Source organism: Salminus brasiliensis, chromosome 8 (assembly GCF_030463535.1).
Source record: "Salminus brasiliensis chromosome 8, fSalBra1.hap2, whole genome shotgun sequence".
In the NCBI taxonomy this organism is placed as follows: domain Eukaryota; kingdom Metazoa; phylum Chordata; class Actinopteri; order Characiformes; family Bryconidae; genus Salminus; species Salminus brasiliensis.
The window spans coordinates 15,156,033-15,175,305 of NC_132885.1; the positions used below are offsets into that span (position 1 = coordinate 15,156,033).

Consider the following 19,273-nt stretch of genomic DNA (forward strand, 5'->3'; position numbering starts at 1 on the left):
GTTGGTGTAGGATAGTGGATAACACCACCTGTGGCAGACTCCTTGGGCAAAACTCCGAACTCTAACTTCTCCTACCAGCATAACATGATTCAAATGTAAGTTTCTCTGGACAAGAGGATTAGCCAAACGAAACCTACAGGCTAATTAAAAAATTCCTAAACCTCAAAACTTAGCAAGAGTATGAATAGTTATTATTAAGGATAGGGCAAGGGTATGAATTGTTATTATTAAGGGTAGGGCAAGAGTATGAATAGTTATTATTAAGGGTAGGGCAAGGGTATGAATAGTTATTATTAAGGGTAGGGCAAGGGTATGAATAGTTATTATTAAGGGTAGGGCAAGAGTATGAATAGTTATTATTAAGGATAGGGCAAGGGTATGAATAGTTATTATTAAGGATAGGGCAAGGGTATGAATAGTTATTATTAAGGGTAGGGCAAGAGTATGAATAGTTATTATTAAGGGTAGGGCAAGGGTATGAATAGTTATTATTAAGGGTAGGGCAAGAGTATGAATAGTTATTATTAAGGGTAGGGCAAGGGTATGAATAGTTATTATTAAGGATAGGGCAAGGGTATGAATAGTTATTATTAAGGGTAGGGCAAGGGTATGAATAGTTATTATTAAGGGTAGGGCAAGGGTATGAATAGTTATTATTAAGGATAGGGCAAGGGTATGAATAGTTATTATTAAGGGTAGGGCAAGGGTATGAATAGTTATTATTAAGGGTAGAGCAAGAGTATGAATAGTTATTATTAAGGGTAGGGCAAGAGTATGAATAATGATGGGCTTAACTGAATGTGTATACATAAACATACCCAGCTGGCCAAAAATGTTGATAGACATAATTCAGTTCAGGTGACCAAAGTTTAATGTCAAGACAACATCTAATGCCAATGTCTTACAAACACTGCTTGTTGTTTTTAAGTGATCTTCAGCAACCAGAATCCAACATCTTCCAAATGTCACGTCAACGTCATATTGATGTAAATTCGCCCCAACATTTAGCTGTGAGGTTTGGTGTCTGCTAAACCCTATAATGTTAATGTTTATACAATATAAAACTACATGTTGTTAGATGTTGACGTTTTAGGTCATGGTGTGAAGTACCCCAAATCCAACCTCTGCTGAACGTTGGAGCTCGATGTGAAGACAGTGTTGTTTTGTGACGGATATGAGACCTTTTAAACTAAATGAACACATTTTTACTGAAATTCAACGTTTGTACAATGTTAGATTTCGACGTCGACCTGATGTTCATTTCCAAAATTGAAACCAGCTTTAGTCAGTAAATACCAGTTTGTTAAATTTTCAGTTATTTCAGATATCCTCAGCTCATTAAATGATAAAATATTATACAATTATAAAATCATGAAAGTTATTAGTAGTTGTTTTTTTTTAATATTGACTTAATTATTTCTATTTTAGACAGAGAGGAAATAGCTTAACCTTAAACTTCCTCTTCAAAATCTATTCTGTCGACCGCCAGTTTCTTTCTGAATGACTTTAGAAGAACGAGAGTGAGCTAAAGAGGAAGCCTGAACACTGATGTTTACACTGTGCTTTCGGTGTAGTTTAGTCACTGGGTGGATCTCCTGCTGTTTCTCTAGTGGGCAGTAACCCTCCCCGGCGGTGTCCAGAAGCTGGAGCTGAAGCTGCTGCTGTAAAGAGGAGGAGGAGGAGGAGGAGGAGGAGGTGAAAGTGCCCATAAGCTGAGCTCCGCGCCGTTAGCCTAGCATAGCAGCCCAGCCGCAGCATCATGGCGGAGCAAGGCGAGTCTCCGGCTCCCGTCCAGAATCCGCAACCAGTGCTCACAACCAGCTGGCCGATTGTCAAGGAGGCGTACGAGCTCCAGGAGGTTATCGGTTAGTAACGACGCCTTTAGACACCTTCTTGGCGATGGCTAATCGTGGTTCCGGTACTTGTACTGCTTGTACTGGTGAATGGCGAAGCGGGCCTACCGGCTTTTTCATGCGCTACAGCTCCAGCGGAGCAGCCTGCTCACTAATGCAATGCGGATGTGACAGACAGTGAATGTTGCATTTGACCACTGGCTTAAAACACCAGGAATTCCGCTTTAGATAACCCGCCCTGGAAGTCTTATCCTTGGGCACACGGTAGACTTTACAGATAGACAGATAGACTGTAAGATGACTAGAAAACGGTGCTTTTTATGGCACGTGTCCAGTAAGATGTCAGGCATTAGTGGCGTGTAGTCTGTCTGCTTCCAAGAGAGCAAATCTCAGGTGAAGTCTGCCTCAGGGCCCTGTGAGGGACTGTCTCACCCCTCTCTTACTCTCTCATTCTCTCTCTACAGGCGTTTCAGCTGCTTACAAAGTGTATGGCTGTAGAGTTGTGATCACGATTATTATTATTATTAGCAGCATGATTTTGTTGACACCAGGCTATTAATATGTTGCATATTGACAAGCATGGCTGATGCTTTCTTGTCTTTGGTTGACACTGATTTTGTGACATTATATTACTTTAAAAGCTCCATAATTAAATGGTAACCTTATACAGTGTCTTATCTGCCATGTCAGTGGTCAGCTGCAGCTATGTTTGATGTGGTCAGTGTAATGCGGGCACTACTGTACTCCCTTTTGGCTGGAAAAGGCTAGTCTTGTCAAATTCTCCAGTGTTTTTTTTGATTTACCTTCCTTTCTACTTATACTTGCTCTCTAATAGACGCCCTCTGTTGGAGGATGCTTGTACAATCCTCCCTGCTCATCACCTCATTGACCACTTTCATCTGTTCTATTGTATTACAGTTTTCTGCTCTATAAACCATGTAATGAAAGATTGTTGACCCCAGGTTTTGTGCTAAAAAAAACAAACATGACCCCTCAAAGACCTTTCCGTGTCTCGTAGTCACCGATAACGCGGGCCGCTATACATGAACCATGGTGGGGCCTTATCATATCAGGTGATAAGGGTGAGCCTCACTGAAGAGGTCCTGTCCTGTTCATTTGTGCTGTGTTCCTAATCAGCACTGCTGTACATTCAGGACCCCCTCCTTCTTATCTGTCAGCAGCAGTTGGCATGGTGTGTGTGTTGGGTCACACACTCTCCCGTTGTGAACAGCAGCGCTGCGTTGCTGTATGATGATTGAGCAGGCCCTCAGTATTGATGCTGCTTAATGGGACTGGTACATGTGCAGTGTTGTCTGCTGTCATTTCCTAGAAGTGATGTGTTTATAGTGTTTTAAATCACACACCGATCACGCTGGACATTACTGAACACGACAAAGTTAGAAAACGTACAACAAGCACATCAGTACAGCACTTTTTAGGTAATATCCAGCTTCTACTGCTTCTACTGCACAGGCTTATCAGGCTATATCGCAAGACTTTACGTCATTGTAACTCCTGCACAGGGGTGGGCAATATGACACATCTTGATAATTACGTCACGGTGCACTTTTGAGTATATAACATGGGACAGTGGCATGCGTCAAAAATACAACAATTCTCTGAACTTTCAAAGCGTTTCCTATTACTTTGTTTATTTTCACAATAAAATTGTTTAAAAAAGGGTTTCATATTCTTTAAAAAGTATGACTAACGTTTTCCTGGGCTTGTTTGTCTAGTCGATTTTTATTTTTTTGTAAGCCCTAGAAAATAAAAAGTAACACATTGTTTGTAATGAAAATGTCTTCTAGTATCGTGCTGAATCTATTTTTGCCAACTCGCCCAGCCCTAGTTCTGCCTGCTATTCATAGTCACCTACCAGAAACGGCAATTCTAATCACTAATTTTACTAATATTATGTAATTACAATTACTTTACATTTTATTTTGCACTATAACTAAAACTGACATTGCAATATGTCCTGGGATATACTCTATATTGCCAAAAGTATTCACTCACCCATCCAAATAATTGAATTCAGGTGTTCCAATCAATTCCATGGCCACAGGTGTATAAAACCAAGCACATAGGCATGCAGACGGCTTCTACAAACATTTGTGAAAGAATGGATCGCTCTCAGGAGCTCAGTGAATTCAAATCCAGTTGTGAAATTTCTTTGTTACTAAATATTCCACAGTCAACTGTCAGTGGTATTAATACAAAGTGGAAGTGATTGGGAATGATAACGATAGCCACAAAGTGGTCGACCACATAAAATGACAGAGCGGGGTCAGTGGATACTGAGGTGCATTGTGTGCAGAGGTCGGCAACCTCCGAACTTCATGTGACTTTCAGACTAGCTCAAGAACAGTGCGTAGAGCTTCATGGAGTGGATTTCCATGGCTGAGCAGGTGAATACAAGGCTTACATCGCCAAGCTCAATGCAAAGCGTTGAATGCAGTGGTGTAAAGCACACCAAACTGGAGCCATTGAGACGTGTTCTCTGGAGTGACGAATCACACCGTCTGGCAATCCGATGGAAGAGTTGCCAGGAGAATGGTACTTGTCTGACTGCACTGTGCCAAGTGTAAAGTTTGGTGGAGGGGGGATTATGGTGTGGGGTTGTTTTTCAGGAGTTGGGTTTGGCCCGTTAATTCCAGTTAAAGGAGCTCTTAATGCTTCAGCAGATTTTGGTCAATTTCATGCTCCCAACTTTGTGAGAACACTTTGGGGATGGCCGTTTCCTGTTCCAGCATGACTGCCCACCAGTGCACAAAGCAATGTCCATAAAGACCTTGACCATAGAAGAACTTGACTGGCCTGCACAGAGTCCTGACCTCAATCCAATAGAACACCTTTGGGATGAATTAGAGCGGAGGCTGCGAGCCAGGCCTTTTAGTCCAGCATCAGTGTCTGACCTTACAAATGCCCTTCTGGAAGACTGGTAAAAAAAATAAAACACACTCCTAAACCTAGTGGAAAGCCTTCCCAGAAGAGTTGAAGCTGTTCTAGCTGTGGGTGGTCTGACATCATATTAAACCCTATTTATTAAGAATGAGATGTCACTCAAGTTCATATGCGTGCGAAGGCAGGCGAGCGAATATATTTTTGGGAATATAGTGTACTTTGCAATATTAAAAATGACAGTTTTCCCCAGGTTTCACCAGATGTCAGTGATTAACAGGTCATGGTATTAATAATAAATACAATATTGGAGTAAAATCTAATCTGCCTCAGGGATATATGTTAAGGAAAATAAGAGTAGTGTGAATTGTATTAAACAGCAAGAACACCTTTCGGTGCGCATGTGCATATTTCCATAATGGTGCTAAAACGATATATTGTTCATCCCCCAGTTTTACCTATTTACTATGCTGGGAATTTCATATTTTCTATTTCTGTTGTTTATTCATTTTCAGCAATATTAATTAGCACAGCCACATGTTTTAGATGTGTAATCCCTTTCTGACTGTGTTTGTATAGGCAGTGGGGCCACAGCAGTTGTCCAGGCTGCTCTCTGCACCCCTCGACAAGAGCGTGTGGCCATCAAGAGAATCAACTTGGAGAAATGCCAGACCAGCATGGAAGAACTACTGGTAAGGCTAGATAAATCTCAAGTAATAGTCCTTTAATCTCTGCCTCTGCCTTTTATGTACAAACACAGACGCTCCCTTTTTTCTTCTGCCCATACAGAATTCACTGTTGTGTACTGCACAATAGCAGCTGATTGGGTAAACTGTTGTATCCAAATACAGGTTATAACAGTCCAGTTTCTAAAGCCGTGTATATCGGCTTCAGTGTTGCCATGAACATATCAAAAATCAGCATCAGCTTTAGTCCTACAAAAGGTTCTTTGAGTGATACCACTTTAACCAGTATAAATGTTCTTCACACTCCTATATCTCTTATGGTTCTTAAGGGATCTAAACCCAGTTCTTCTATGGCATCACTCAAAAGTACATAAGTATATACCTTAATGATGGCAATATCTTCTAAAAGATGCGCTGCTGCTAGCGGCTTGTGATTGGCAATTTCTGATCTGTTCTGAGTCAATGTTTCAGTTTTAGCCCAGTTTTAGTGTTGCTGTAGTCAAAAGACTTAATTGTAAAAAGGTCAGAAAAAAAGTGTTCTCTCTCCCACACGTCAGGCCACTTAGACTGACACTGCCATGATTGAGCTGTTTTCCATTGATCTTTTTTTGGTTTGGTGCTGTGAGTCTGAAGAGGGATGCTTTGATTAATGAGTGTTCTACTGCAAGTGTTGCTTTGCAAAGACACTGAGCAAGAAATGCAGATGCAGAAATAGGGGTTTGTGTTCATTAGTGCTGATGCACTCTAAACGGGCTGTTAAATGCCTGGTGGTGGATGTTAAATGATGTAAGACTATGTTTACCTAAATGTCTTGGGAGTGTTCAGCGGCAGATCTTAAGATCAGAAGGCACGAGTCGAGGATACCCTGAACATAGCCTATCTGAACACTTTGTATGATTCTCTAGCATTGATGATCTGATTGCATCTTTTCTCTTTTCTCAATATAGAAAGAAATCCAAGCAATGAGCCAGTGCAACCATCCGAATGTAGTCACATACTATACCTCATTTGTTGTGAAGGATGAGCTTTGGCTGGTTATGAAACTCCTGAGTGGAGGTAAGAACACTTTTTGTTATTGTTTATCTATGAGAGGAACTGTATGACCTGTATAAGAGCAGAGAGAATCTCCTAATGCTGTAAAGTTAACCATCACACATACATCATCACAGAGCAGCTCAGCACACTTGAAGAAGAGAACTAAGTGCTCAGTTCTCTGTGTGTGATCTAGGCACTCCTAATAGCTGTATCAACAGTGAGCATGCCATTCTTCATTCTTCATTGTAAGAGGGTCTGGCCAGTTGAGCCATCTTGTCACACCAGCAGTACAGTCTGACTGCAATTTCCTAACCTAACTACTGTAAGCATAATTGCTTCTGCAGTGCTAAATACAGTACTTGGGTATGCGCCTCAACTGGAAGTTATTCTTATTCTTATTTTTCCGGAAGAAATTATTTCTTATTTCATTAAATTACATTTAAAATGTTTTTACTGAGCTCTAAACCAAGAATATATTGTCAAGTTGTGCAGTAAAGGAATAGTTTGGCATGAAATCAAAAAACATTATTTGTAATGTACCCCAAATGCAGCCAATCAGCCAAGTCATGTTTAGTATCTGACGTTTGCTTTTTAGTTTACAATAGGAGATGCTTGGCTAACATAGCTTTAGCAAAAAAAAAACAGTTTAAAAAGTAAACAAAAACAGAGAAACCGAATGGATCAACTGTTGTTGGGCAAAAACTAGAGCTAAATTCAGCTATGCAAAGAAGTTGATTTATGTTTTCATAGACTAAAGTAAGTCATACTATGTTGTGAGCCAGATTGGTTTTGTCTGCAGGTAACAAATGAAGATCTTGATGAACTGTGAGTGAGTTATGAGCTGCCCAGTGCTTGTTAGCAACATTAGCCAAGCATTCTTGTTCTAAACTAAGGAAGCAAATGTCTAATATCAGTCATGTATCGGCTGATCGACTGGATCTGGTTTAAGTTACAAATCATGTTGATTTGATTTTGATGATATCAAATCTGCTTTATTAAATGATCCCAAGATGAAGTACAAAGACTGATTATGCCATTTTCTTTATTCGCTGCAATAAGCACATCAATACAGCACTTTATCAATCTATACTTGTCAGGCACTTGTTCCTTGGTTACTATGTTCAGTTTTGAACTTTTTCCGTTCTATTTTAATTATATTTTTAATAATCTGAACTGCTTTCTTTTAATTCTATTTAATTCATTTTTACTGCTTTACATACATGTCTTGAACTATTTATTTATTGATCTGTCTATTGATTAAACTGACCAAATATTTCCCATGCCTGTTGCTGATATTTCACACTGCCTTTGTTTTTAGGATCAGTGTTGGACATTATAAAGCACACATGTAGCAGAGGAGAGCATAAAAATGGTGTTTTGGATGAACCAACGATAGCTACCATTTTAAAAGAAGTTTTAGAGGGTCTTGATTACCTGCACAAAAATGGACAAATTCACAGGTAGGAGTCTTCAAAATGGTACACTTTTATGATGGTTGATTTATTATTTTTATTTTTATAAAGAACCCAGATACCATTTCCAATGATTGACTTTGACTGTTGTTTAGGGACACCCATTGCTGACACAAGCATTCAGCTGCAGCTTGTATGAACTCCATAGAGAAGCATTTTAGAGAATTATGTTGTGACGGAGCACAATCCAATGCCTTTAGGATACCTCTGAGTGGTCAGAACTAATCTTCCAACTTCAGTGCCAATTCTTACTAATTGTCTAAATAATGTACTGAATGCTGTCAAATTCTTCTACATATAATAGGAAGCCTTGATAGAGAACCAAAGGCTGGTTTCAGAACATATGTCAATATACTTTTGGGTATAAATTCTATGTATACAGTCTAATGCAAAGGGTTTAGCACCCAAATTCCATATTTTGATTGGTTAAAAAAAGTGAAAATAAGTGATCTAATCCTCTACAGGGAACAAACTATAACATGTATTTGTATGTCAAACAACACATGGCATATAAATACATGTTCTAGTATGTTTTATTCTTAGCCCAAATGTGTTACATTAAGCAAATAACCACAACCAATGCATTGAAGTGTCTCAGTGTGTGTTCTTTGTTGAAGTTGTGAACTTTGATATAACTATAAATCTAAGCAAAACGCTAGAATGCAGTCTTTCACATGGTTGATTTTTGATACTGAATGTTCAGAGGATTGACCCTCTGTTTTCTTACTACATTTGACCTTAGGGATGTGAAAGCTGGAAACATCCTTTTGGGAGAGGATGGCTCAGTGCAGATAGCAGGTTTGTGTAGAACTTGATTCACCTTCTGCCCCAGAGAGCATTTTTTCCTTTCCAGCTCAGTTTGTGGTTTTAAAAGATGAAACAAAAGGTTGGAACAAAAAGTATTTGTTCTTGTTCTCACTGGTACATTCTGAAATTGGTCTATGCGGTATGTTTAGTATATAATAGCATAGTATAACAATAAAATACATGAACAGTACACCGGACTTTTGGGTGTAGTTAGATTGTGTTTCTCTATAATTGTGATTTAGATTATGATCAGACCACATTTTATTACTAATCAGTGCAGAAACCCAGGTAATTCCAAAGGGTTTCTAGCAACTGTATGTAAAAGGACAAACCACTTTGTCTTTTTGTCTCAAACCACAAAGTCTTTTATAGTAAATCATTCATTTTCTCTACACAGTCTCAGTTAGAATATGCTTAAATGTACTGTATTGTTATGCTGAATGGTCAGGGAGTGAACCTAATCCAGCATGAAGTCTGTGTATACTCTGGACTGCACAATTAAGATGGGATTAAAGAATTCCAGGAACTATGAAGGTTATTTATAGCTCTACATTAATTAAGCTTCCTTAGCTGTGAAAATGCTGCAGTAATTAGTTTGGGGAGCTGTTCTGCGTCTAGCCAGCATGCTATTTATAGGCATTATGGATGAGATTTATGTTGCTTTACCTTGAAACCACAAAGGCCATGCCAGTTAATTTAAAGTAAAGAGCAAGGGTTATTGAACCATTTTCCCCTTTTTTGGAGCTTAATTACTGTAATGAAACATTGTGTAAAACTGTGATGAAATTCTGCCTTAGCGAGATATATACACACAGACAATATTAACTTAAAAAAGTACAGAACAGGCATCTTTCTATGTTGCTTGAGTGTAATATGTTCCAGATGTGGGTGGTTTCTCTCCCGGCGGGTAAAGTGGCAGATCTAGAGCAGGCATATTGATTTGATTTATGTAACAAGCTTTATAACAAGCACTGCTGACCTTGGCTGCCATTGATTTGTGTAGAGTTCAAGCGAGGGAGCATGCTCTTGAAATGGGCTGTAATAGTTTAATGTGTGAAAGAAAAGTTCCACTGAGCTTTCCTCTTACTGGCAATGATTGCACTCGTGGGTACCACTTTTAAAAAGTTTACAGGGGCTGTGATCCCCATTAAAAACATTCAACATTTTAGGTCATCTAGTTCTAAGCCATTTCATTATTTTTTTTCTGCCAAGATCGGTTTAACCTATTGGGCTTGACATAAAGGCATAGCTGTTTCTGCCACTATCTATTATTTTATGTTATTAAGCTGATTTCAGTGTTCAGTTTTTTTTATATTTGTAGAAAGGAGAACAGTCTTAAAAACTTTGCCTTTGTTACTATTAAAAATAAATGAATAAAACAACCTTTCAGTTGCACTGAATGATTATTTTGCTTTAAAAGAAAACATTCATTTTGAGATCCAAATGGTGCTTGGGGACACTGTGGAAATGCACTTTGCCATGGCTAACATAGATGTACACACAAGCGCCTTCTTGTGGCTGATTTAAGCAAGCGAGTTTTCTTGTCTCTTAACAATGAAGTTGAAGTCAGTTTAGGAAAAGTGCTGAAACCTCTCTTTTTTTTCTGCTGATCAAATTAATAATTTTCCCTTCAGACTTTGGCGTGAGTGCATTTCTGGCAACTGGCGGGGATGTGACCAGACATAAAGTGAGGAAAACGTTTGTGGGAACTCCATGCTGGATGGCTCCGGAAGTGATGGAACAGGTAAGGCTTTTCATGAACCTATGAAAACTGTTGGATAATGTCGCTGAGCTCAACTGCTGACAATTTGAACCAGAGTCCTTCACTTTAAAAGCAGTCATGTCTTAACAAGTCAGAGTTTGTCAAGGTTTGACAGGATGGGTCAGAGTTTGCCCTCTGTGAGTGCATATGATTAATCTTGTATTGATCCCAGGTACGAGGGTATGACTTCAAAGCTGATATTTGGAGTTTTGGAATCACTGCCATAGAGCTGGCAACTGGATCTGCACCCTACCACCGATACCCACCTATGAAGGTGACTGTCCTGTTGCTTCTTGCATTCTAAATGAATACAGTATAAAGCTTTTTGACCTGAACATGATTCCACCTATGAAAGTAAGATACAGCCTGATACAGAATTTCAGATCTGGCAATGTGCTGCATTTTTTAACAGTATATTCCACCTTGCTGCATAGGTTTTAATGCTAACGCTGCAGAATGATCCCCCAACGCTAGAGACTGGAGTGGAGGACAAGGAGATGTTAAAGAAATATGGGAAATCTTTTAGGAAACTAATAACTCTGTGCCTTCAGAAGGACCCCGCAAAGAGGTACTCTGCTTTCTTTTCTGTTTATATGGAGAAAATTAGGTTAACAATGGGCCACTGCTTAGTACCATTGTCTACATTTGTGAACATATTGATTTGCTTTATAATCTACAATAGTGAATTCATTAGTTGGTTCATTGATTCACTCGCTCTTGTTTGGAGTGTGCTACTGTGTGATGACCAATGAAAAGCATTCTTTATGCTTCCATTTTGCCCAATATGTACCGTGACTATCAATAGAGAGAGCCAGTGCTGTGGAGCTCAGTGCGGAAACCCAATTAGGGTCAAATTGATACAGATGTGCCTATGGCACATAATGGCTTTTTCCAAAGCAGAATCTGTGTAGTAATAATGAACTCTTAATATCAGCTGTAATATCATAGTAGTGCATCAGATCTGGATGAAGTGTTGTAGTTGCTCTATATTATAGAAATCTATTTTTAAGAATGTTCACATGGCATGTTCCCTTACGTCTCCACCCCTTTCCACATCTCCACAGGCCAACTGCGTCAGAACTTTTGAAATGTAAATTTTTCCAAAAGGCCAAGGTAAAGGTTTATTTATTTATTTATTTTCCTTCCCCTCGCTACTTCAGATCCCTGCCTTCATGCTTTAGAGCTGCCCGCCACTGGTTTGTTTTGATCTCTTTTTCCTTTTGCTTTTGCAGAACAGAGAGTACCTGGTTGAGAAGCTGCTTTGTAAAGGACCAAATATAAGCCAAAGAGCCAAAAAGGTATTCTCATCAAACATTCCTCTAAGCCATTATGGTCATCAAAGTGGACCCTGTATTGACTAAACACTGCTGTAAGGCATGAGGGGCTGGCCAGTGTAATGTCTCACTTGCAGCATACTGCCACACTGATTGCTGCTTTTTCTGTCAGGATTAAACACTCTAGCTATAGAGGCAGATTCCTGTCATGCTATTGCTGTGCTTTATTCCTCTCCGAGATAAGTCTCAGTACCTTGTTGGATTTTGTCTTGATGAATTCATGTTCGCATTACATTTCTTAGTTTAAAGCACTTGATGTAAACAAATTAATCACAGCCGTTTATCTGAGGCAGCTAGAATCATTTGTTAGGTGAATTTTCTGGTCATTTTCCATCAATGCAACGTAATTACACTAATGAGCTCTACAGATACATCGATGAGTAATGAGCACGCCTGACATCACGGCACTGTGGGGTCTACAGGCCTCAAAATGCCACACGTTGGGATGAGTTATCTTATTCACTATCACTAAGTGATTATATAAGAGTTACATGCATGATTTGTTGGAGGTTTAACTGCATTAACTGCACATTTATGGCATTTATCAGACATTTTTACTCAGAACATTCACATGTGCTTTGTTGTCTTACATACCTGCACGATTTTCTCACCTTTTTTATTTTACTAATTTTTTATATTACTAATTTGAAACTGAAAAACATTTGTTTTACCATGTTCAAATATGAATATGAATAGTTTTTTTTTTTTTTTTTTTTTTTTTTTAACCCTCAGACATTTCGTTTGTTTTGGGATCACCATGGCCAGATCCAAAGAGCTCTCTGAGGCATTCAGAAAGAAATAGCAAATGGATAATAAAATAAAACAATAAAATGGTAAATAGGCTATAGAGTCTAATGACATTAAGTTAGAGAAATCCTTGTGTGTTTTTACAGGTTAGAAAAAAGGCACTTTATCTGGAGTTTGAAAGGAAACAATGGCCTAATTTTAGGATAGACATTGTCTCTGATTATCATGTCTAAATTTGAGAGACTATGTTCTGTTTAATGCCTGGCAACAGTAAAAGGTTACTGCTGTAAATTGAACTCTGTACATAAAGATTAAATTAGTACTGCCCACAGTGGAAAAATATGTAGCAGTATGTTTGTATTAAAAGAAGGCGTTGAAAGAAAGTTCTCAGGTTTCCTTCGTTCTGAAGTCTGAGAGAAGTTTACTTCCATGTTAGCCTGGTAACTCAAGTAACTCTTGCCGTGTAAGGCAGGTTAAGCAGTAACAGCAGGGGGCGCATTAAAGCGGCAGTGTAAGGGGCACGGAAGCTGAACAGCTGTAGAAACAGGCACTTCAGAAGACTTCAGAATAATTCAGGGCTTTCTTCTGATACCAGAAACATTTTTATTTTAAAATCAGAGTAATAACAGAAGGCTACTCAAGGGCAATGTTTATTCCAATGCCTTTATTTTAACAATTGTATCTTTTATTTAAAAAACAGATTACATTTCTTCTGTTACTTTGTGACAGAAAAAAGAGCAGATCATAGATAGATCTGTGATCCCATCCATATCTGTTGCTCAGATATGTAAATATCTAATATCTATAATTCAAAAATCTATTTCAAAATGGACTAAATCGACCTTTCTGATGGTTCGTGCTTGTTTGAGTGAGCCTTTTTAATGGCTTAGGTAAGTTAATTGTAGTCTCTATTTGTGTTGTTTTTCACCTTAATGTAATAACAGATTCACCTAATTTGAATCTGACAGTTGTTCTATTTGATGTGATAAAATCTCAGAATTAATGGACCAATATAAATGCTCCAAAATGACCTTTTCTTCTCTTTCAAAGTTGCCATTTTGGACAGCGACAATATGTGTGTCATGTAACCTTGTCATGAACACTGTTACCACAAAATGCCCAAAGTGTCCCAAAACCACAAAGCTGTTTTCTGGTTTATAGAATGTCTCAATATTTGGGCGTCTTCACAGATGAAATGATTCTCTTGACTGGACTGTAATTTCTGAACTGTGATTGCTATTTTATGAGTACTTTGTGAGTAACTGCACGTCAGATAAATGCACTCCTCTGAGGTAACCTGTCATGACCAGACCAGAAACTGCTAGCCTGGACCGGCACAGGCCTGGGTGCAATTTGTAAGTTTCTGTGGACGTTATGACCTTTTGGCTGTTCTCCCTATTATAAGCAATGACAAGCCCAGACCACTGGGGTTTTGTCATGCCTTACTCTTTGTGTTTCTGTAGCTTTTGCAGTCTGCTTATATATATATGTGTGTGTGTGTGTGTGTGTGTGTGTGTGTGTGTGTGGGCTGTGAACAAATGCAATCAGGTAGGAGGCAGGAGCTGGAAAATATATCACTCATGCGGAACGAATGCACTGTCAACTCGAGCATTCAGGAGAGCCTAATGTCTCTGGGTCCTGACAGCAGACAAAGACAAATGGGGTTTAATGCGGGCGCTTAGGTAACAGGGCGCTGCACTTAAACACGGCCATTTGCATGCTAGGCTGCTTCTTGCTCTCAGCCTAACTGACTGTGAGATCTGCTGGGCTGGACCGTTATCAGCCCTTCGTCTCTCCTTCCACCCTCAGCCCAAAAAATGACAAGGGAGCTCCAGCCCCCAGTGCCCTACTCCATTTAGGAGATGGAGAGACTGTCAGTGGAAACAAATGAGAAGGAAGTGACACCAATGGAAGGAAGGAAATGAAGAGAAGGTGTGTAGCTGAAGGACTATCTATATAGAAACCCAACCAGGCACACACGCAGGCTTTCACATACACTTTCACCGAGGAAGTGTATTTTTAAGTCTGAGGCGTACCCTGCTGTGATAAATGGCCGTATTGTAACAGAAAAAGAACCTGGCTGGAGTACGCTTAAAATCTCAGCCTGCATGATACAAATTGATTACTGTATGGCCCAGAGTTATATTTAGAGCTCATGTCATAAAGCTAAAAGCCTCGTAATCACGACACCATTGTAATGTTGTGGCATAATTGACATGGATGATGTGTGATGGCTTTCTAAGTTTCTCCAGAGGGCTTTGAGGAAACTGCTCCTGCGCTCAGTAATCGACTCCAGTCAGTGAATTAGCATTAGCATGGAGAAAGAGAGAGTAGAAAGCTCCTGATTGTTTGGGTGAGATGCATACCCATGGATACTTGTTAGGTCTGACAGCAGTAGCAGTCGCTCCAGCTTGGGTATTCAGCGCTGGGAACCGCTGGGAAATGCACTTCTAATTGCACCACTGCAAAGTTGATTGTGACACCCCAAGTGAATAATTGGAATTGTAATTAAGTGACACTTTTTTGGAAGTAATGGCTGGCAAGTGTCGTCAGCTGAGACCACAGACTTGGACTTTTATTGGTTTTATCTTCTGTTGCTGTTTGTGGCAATGTCATCATGACACTGAAGAAATTACAAACATCAGTTACATCATCAGCTTCATTGTCCTCTTCTTATCGGCTTAGTCCAAATCCAAGAATGTAGTATGATCAATTATATCACAGTGAAAGAAAGTATTGTGTGTGTGTGTATTAGGGATGCATTGGTAGGGAAAATTGTAAGCCAATGTCTATCTAATATTATTTATGCTTCTATTTGCTAATTTAGCTACCAATGCTGATACATAAACATTGAAAGAATTTAGCCTATATTCATAGGGAGTTACAGATGCAGTAAAATGAATGAAAGAAATATACTTTAGAATAGTAGCCCAGTGCCACCTGATCTCTGAAGTAGACTACTGCTGTTGACACTTATCCTAAAATCAGTAAGCTAGCTATGCTAATCCATATTTAACATTATTTAATGTTATTTAAGGGTGTTCTGGTGCTTGGTTGTAAAATGGTAAGAGCAGGAGTATGTTTGCTTGAGTGGAGGTTTTAAATTTAGCTCCTTCAACCACCGACACAGGTTTTCTCTTGTCTTTGGAAGGCTGTGATCTTTTTGTGTTGTGTTCGTAACACCATTGTTCAAGCAAAATTCTCCTTTTCCACCAATTATTGTGCCACTCTCTGTCTGAGCATGCTCTACTACTCATTTTTATGTGTGTGTGTTTAGTGTTGTGGTTGTCACACCTGAAGTTCTAACACACTGTAAACAAAGATGGCCACACCCTGTTGTTTAATGGGGAAATTAATACTTATGTTTTTAGTCTGTGATTACATGTATCGTGATAAATATCGTGATATACTTTTTGTACAGCTAAAATTCAAAGATACCTCTAAGTCAAGACGCACCATATCGCCCAGCCCTAGGTGGGCGATATGGTGCGTCTTAACTTAAAGGTATCTTTGAATTTTATCCTATTCAAACTAGCTGAGGTTATTCATTAGTAAATAGCAAAGCACTTTTGTAAGTCGCTCTGGATAAGAGCGTCTGCTAAATGCCTTAAATGTAGGTGAATGTGTCTAATATATAAGCCATTTTTGAACTTCTGTCTGGCTGTTTTTTTTTTTTTTTTGTTTTTTTTATTGGAGCAAATATCTGATACTGATATGATTTCTGCTATCTAATATTGGTGTACATTCCTAGATTAGATGTAAGTTCTGTTTTGTGCTTTTTTTTATTTTCTGTACTTTTGTGTACTTTTTTACAGAATATTTGGGTCATGTTGGGCTGCTGCACGAAAGTATCTGCAGTTTAGTCATTTTACTGCTTTGCTGTGGTGGACTGGCGGCCAATGATTTCTGTTATATCTCTCTGTCATTTTAATCTAAATAGATGTGGTTTCATAAATGTAAATATATTGATACCGGCGGATTTAAGCATGGAAAATATTGGATATTGGCCTACAATTCCCATATCACTAATCAAAATCTGTAATTTAAAATGATATTATTTGCTGATACTGTTATGATCCCAATATCAGCAGTGCATGAGTGCATTTCCACTTCATTAAAGCGGGGTGACGCAGTAGGCCTCTGTCTGGTATGGCACTGGGTTGATTACTCATCTTCAGTGTCACCTGGACAACCAGAGGTATAGCTCTGGAACTAACTCCCCCATTTCTTATAGCAGAGCAGCCACCGCCATTTCCATGATAAGACATGATTTATTGCTTTCTTTCTTCACGTATAGTAGATGCAACTCATCATTATTCAGCTCCTTTATTAAAGCTCCACCAAATTCTGATATGCTTATGGAGCTCCTGATAGCTGCATATGTGTGAGTTTCCTGTGTGCCAGTGGTTACTGGTTTGGTCTCCTAACCCTTTTGCTCTCCTGTGTCATGTGCACAACGAGTATAGCTACAGGATAGCATGAGGGAAACCGTGTCATCTGAGGACAGTCACCTTTAAAACCTCTGAAACCATCTCCTGTTTCCTCTCTCTTTCTCTTCACTTCCCTTTCTCTGAGTGTACTCAGCAAAGCCTCAGCAAACCTGCAGTAAACAATGTAGCGGGAAGAAAAGGTGTACTTAGCAACTGATTCATGCACAGTAGTGGGTTTCACTTCCAGAGCATTTTTTCTAACCCTTAATGAAGCATGATATAACATAAGATCTCTGGGCTGATCTGTTGACCTTGGCAAAGCACTGTGAGGGCATAATAGGAGAAAATCAATACCTGACCTTGCAGGCACAACCGCTTTACTGGTGCAGATCCACCTTCAAACAGCTCTTTGTTGACGTTATTTCATTTCTCAAATGTGTCATTTGTAGAGGTCGTTCATTAGCATGGTGAGCAGCTCTCAGCCCAGTCTGCAGCAGTGTCTGTGCGTGGTCAGCAGGGGGCAGATGAGTTCTTTAGTTTGTCTCATGAGCTTGTGAGACCTTTCTAGTCTAGGCTGTGTAGCAGTTTGCTCCTGCAGGACAGATGTGGCCAGTGCCTAATGAACTCATCATAGGTAATATTCTTTTATGATGTGAATTCACAAGCGATGTTAATGCTCTGAAGAAGCAGATGGAGGTACTTCAGGTAGTTTGTGTTCTGAAGAAGGAGATGGAGGTATTGCAGTCAGTTTGTTCTTTTTCTTTCTTTCTTTTTTTCCCTTATTATTCATCATTTGTTTGTTGTTTACACCATATTTTTTGTCATTTATTAAGCTTATGTATTCTGCTTTTCTTCGGCGGGTTAGAAAGCGACTGAATATTACAGGTGAATAATTCTTTTTGCCGACAGCCATTATCCGTTGGGTATTTTGGCACATGAATGCTCCTAAATCATTGGTTATGTGTATGAGTGTGTATGTGTGTGTGCGCGTGCGGGCTCAGGGCAGCTGGCCCCCTCATCTTATTCATACACTCTCAGCTCGCAGATGTTGTTTGTGCAAATGAACCACTGATGTTTATTTGTTTATTTAGATATTATTTCACTGAAGGTGCCAGTAGAGAAGCAAGCAAAGCTTACCTGATGTTGCGTTTCTGAGAGAGAGGGCTTGATCCAGAAAGAAGGGGACATGTTCCCTCATTTCAGGCAGCTAAATAAGCTGGCTCTGTCCTGTCTACAGCTGACTACAAGCATAGTACACTGTTCGAAGTTTCGGCGCATTCTCTGTGTGTGTTTTACCACATGCTTACACAGTCCAGCTGTGGTCCACAGTCCTCATTCTCTGTGGGGAAAAATGCTTGGGTTCATGGTAAAGGTGCCAGAGAATTTATACTGAGTATTTTAGGTTGTCCTTTGAAAAATAAAGGACTGCTTTGCTTGGGGTGAAAAATGCTTAGATGCCAGATTTACAACCCTGTTGTTTTGCCCTAGAATTTAACATGCTGATTTACCTTTTACGGAGAGAGCACAGGAAAACAAAACACTATGTTAGTGGTTAGTTTCCCGCAGCTGCGATGGTTGTACCCCAGGTTATAATATAGTTTTAACACTGTAACAAAAACACAGTACTTGTTCTGGAATCTATTGCTGCCCCCTTGTGTTATGCATTCAGCACAATATTCTGTTAGCAAACTAAAGAGGTTGTAGCCGGGTTGTCAAGCTGAAGCCCCAGTAGCTTCCCAAAGTTCGCTTTTCTCGAGTCTGGTACTTTCCCTTCTGTGTTTAGTTCCAGTTTTGTAGTCCGCTGAAGTAGTCCAGTTTGTTTTCGAGGGATGGAAAGCCCTAGCATAGCCTAGCTGACTTTTGCTTGGTCGGGGGCCGAGTTTGAGGTCCCTCTTTGAAAACACTGGGACAGGACTAGTCAAGGACTAGTTTGTGTAGCTACCCGTATTCCCATAGATAGCAGAGTCTGGTGGTGATGCTCTCCAGTACCTACCCAGTACTCCAGTACCTTCTCCCAAATTTTCCAGCTTTGACTATGACTTTCTCTAGTGTGTGGGGGTGTACTTACATTTGAGATGATTTGAGTATCTGTTTTGGGGGGGTTAAGCATGCTGAATCTTGGAAAGACATCATTCCAAGCTAAGATCTCCATCTGCCAACGAAAACACGGACGGTTCTTCTGTGAAAGTTGAGTGAATCACGTTGTAGAAAAATGGGTACAAGGAACGGTTTAAACCGGAAGAGAG

The 19,273-nt window shown here is 39.5% G+C and overlaps 1 protein-coding gene across 1 annotated transcript in view; it reads left to right on the forward strand.

The window, feature by feature from the left end:
* The first annotated feature begins 1,598 nt into the window (after positions 1-1,598).
* The window catches only part of stk39 (serine threonine kinase 39), a 54,059-nt gene continuing 36,384 nt past the window's right edge, over positions 1,599-19,273 (forward strand). Inside the window, exons 1-10 of the mRNA XM_072685755.1 lie at positions 1,599-1,865; positions 5,334-5,446; positions 6,388-6,496; positions 7,794-7,935; positions 8,690-8,745; positions 10,389-10,498; positions 10,689-10,790; positions 10,951-11,084; positions 11,581-11,629; positions 11,749-11,814. Coding sequence (XP_072541856.1) covers positions 1,760-1,865; positions 5,334-5,446; positions 6,388-6,496; positions 7,794-7,935; positions 8,690-8,745; positions 10,389-10,498; positions 10,689-10,790; positions 10,951-11,084; positions 11,581-11,629; positions 11,749-11,814 — 987 coding nt within the window. The 5' untranslated portion in view covers positions 1,599-1,759. The remainder of the gene's footprint in view (positions 1,866-5,333; positions 5,447-6,387; positions 6,497-7,793; positions 7,936-8,689; positions 8,746-10,388; positions 10,499-10,688; positions 10,791-10,950; positions 11,085-11,580; positions 11,630-11,748; positions 11,815-19,273) is intronic.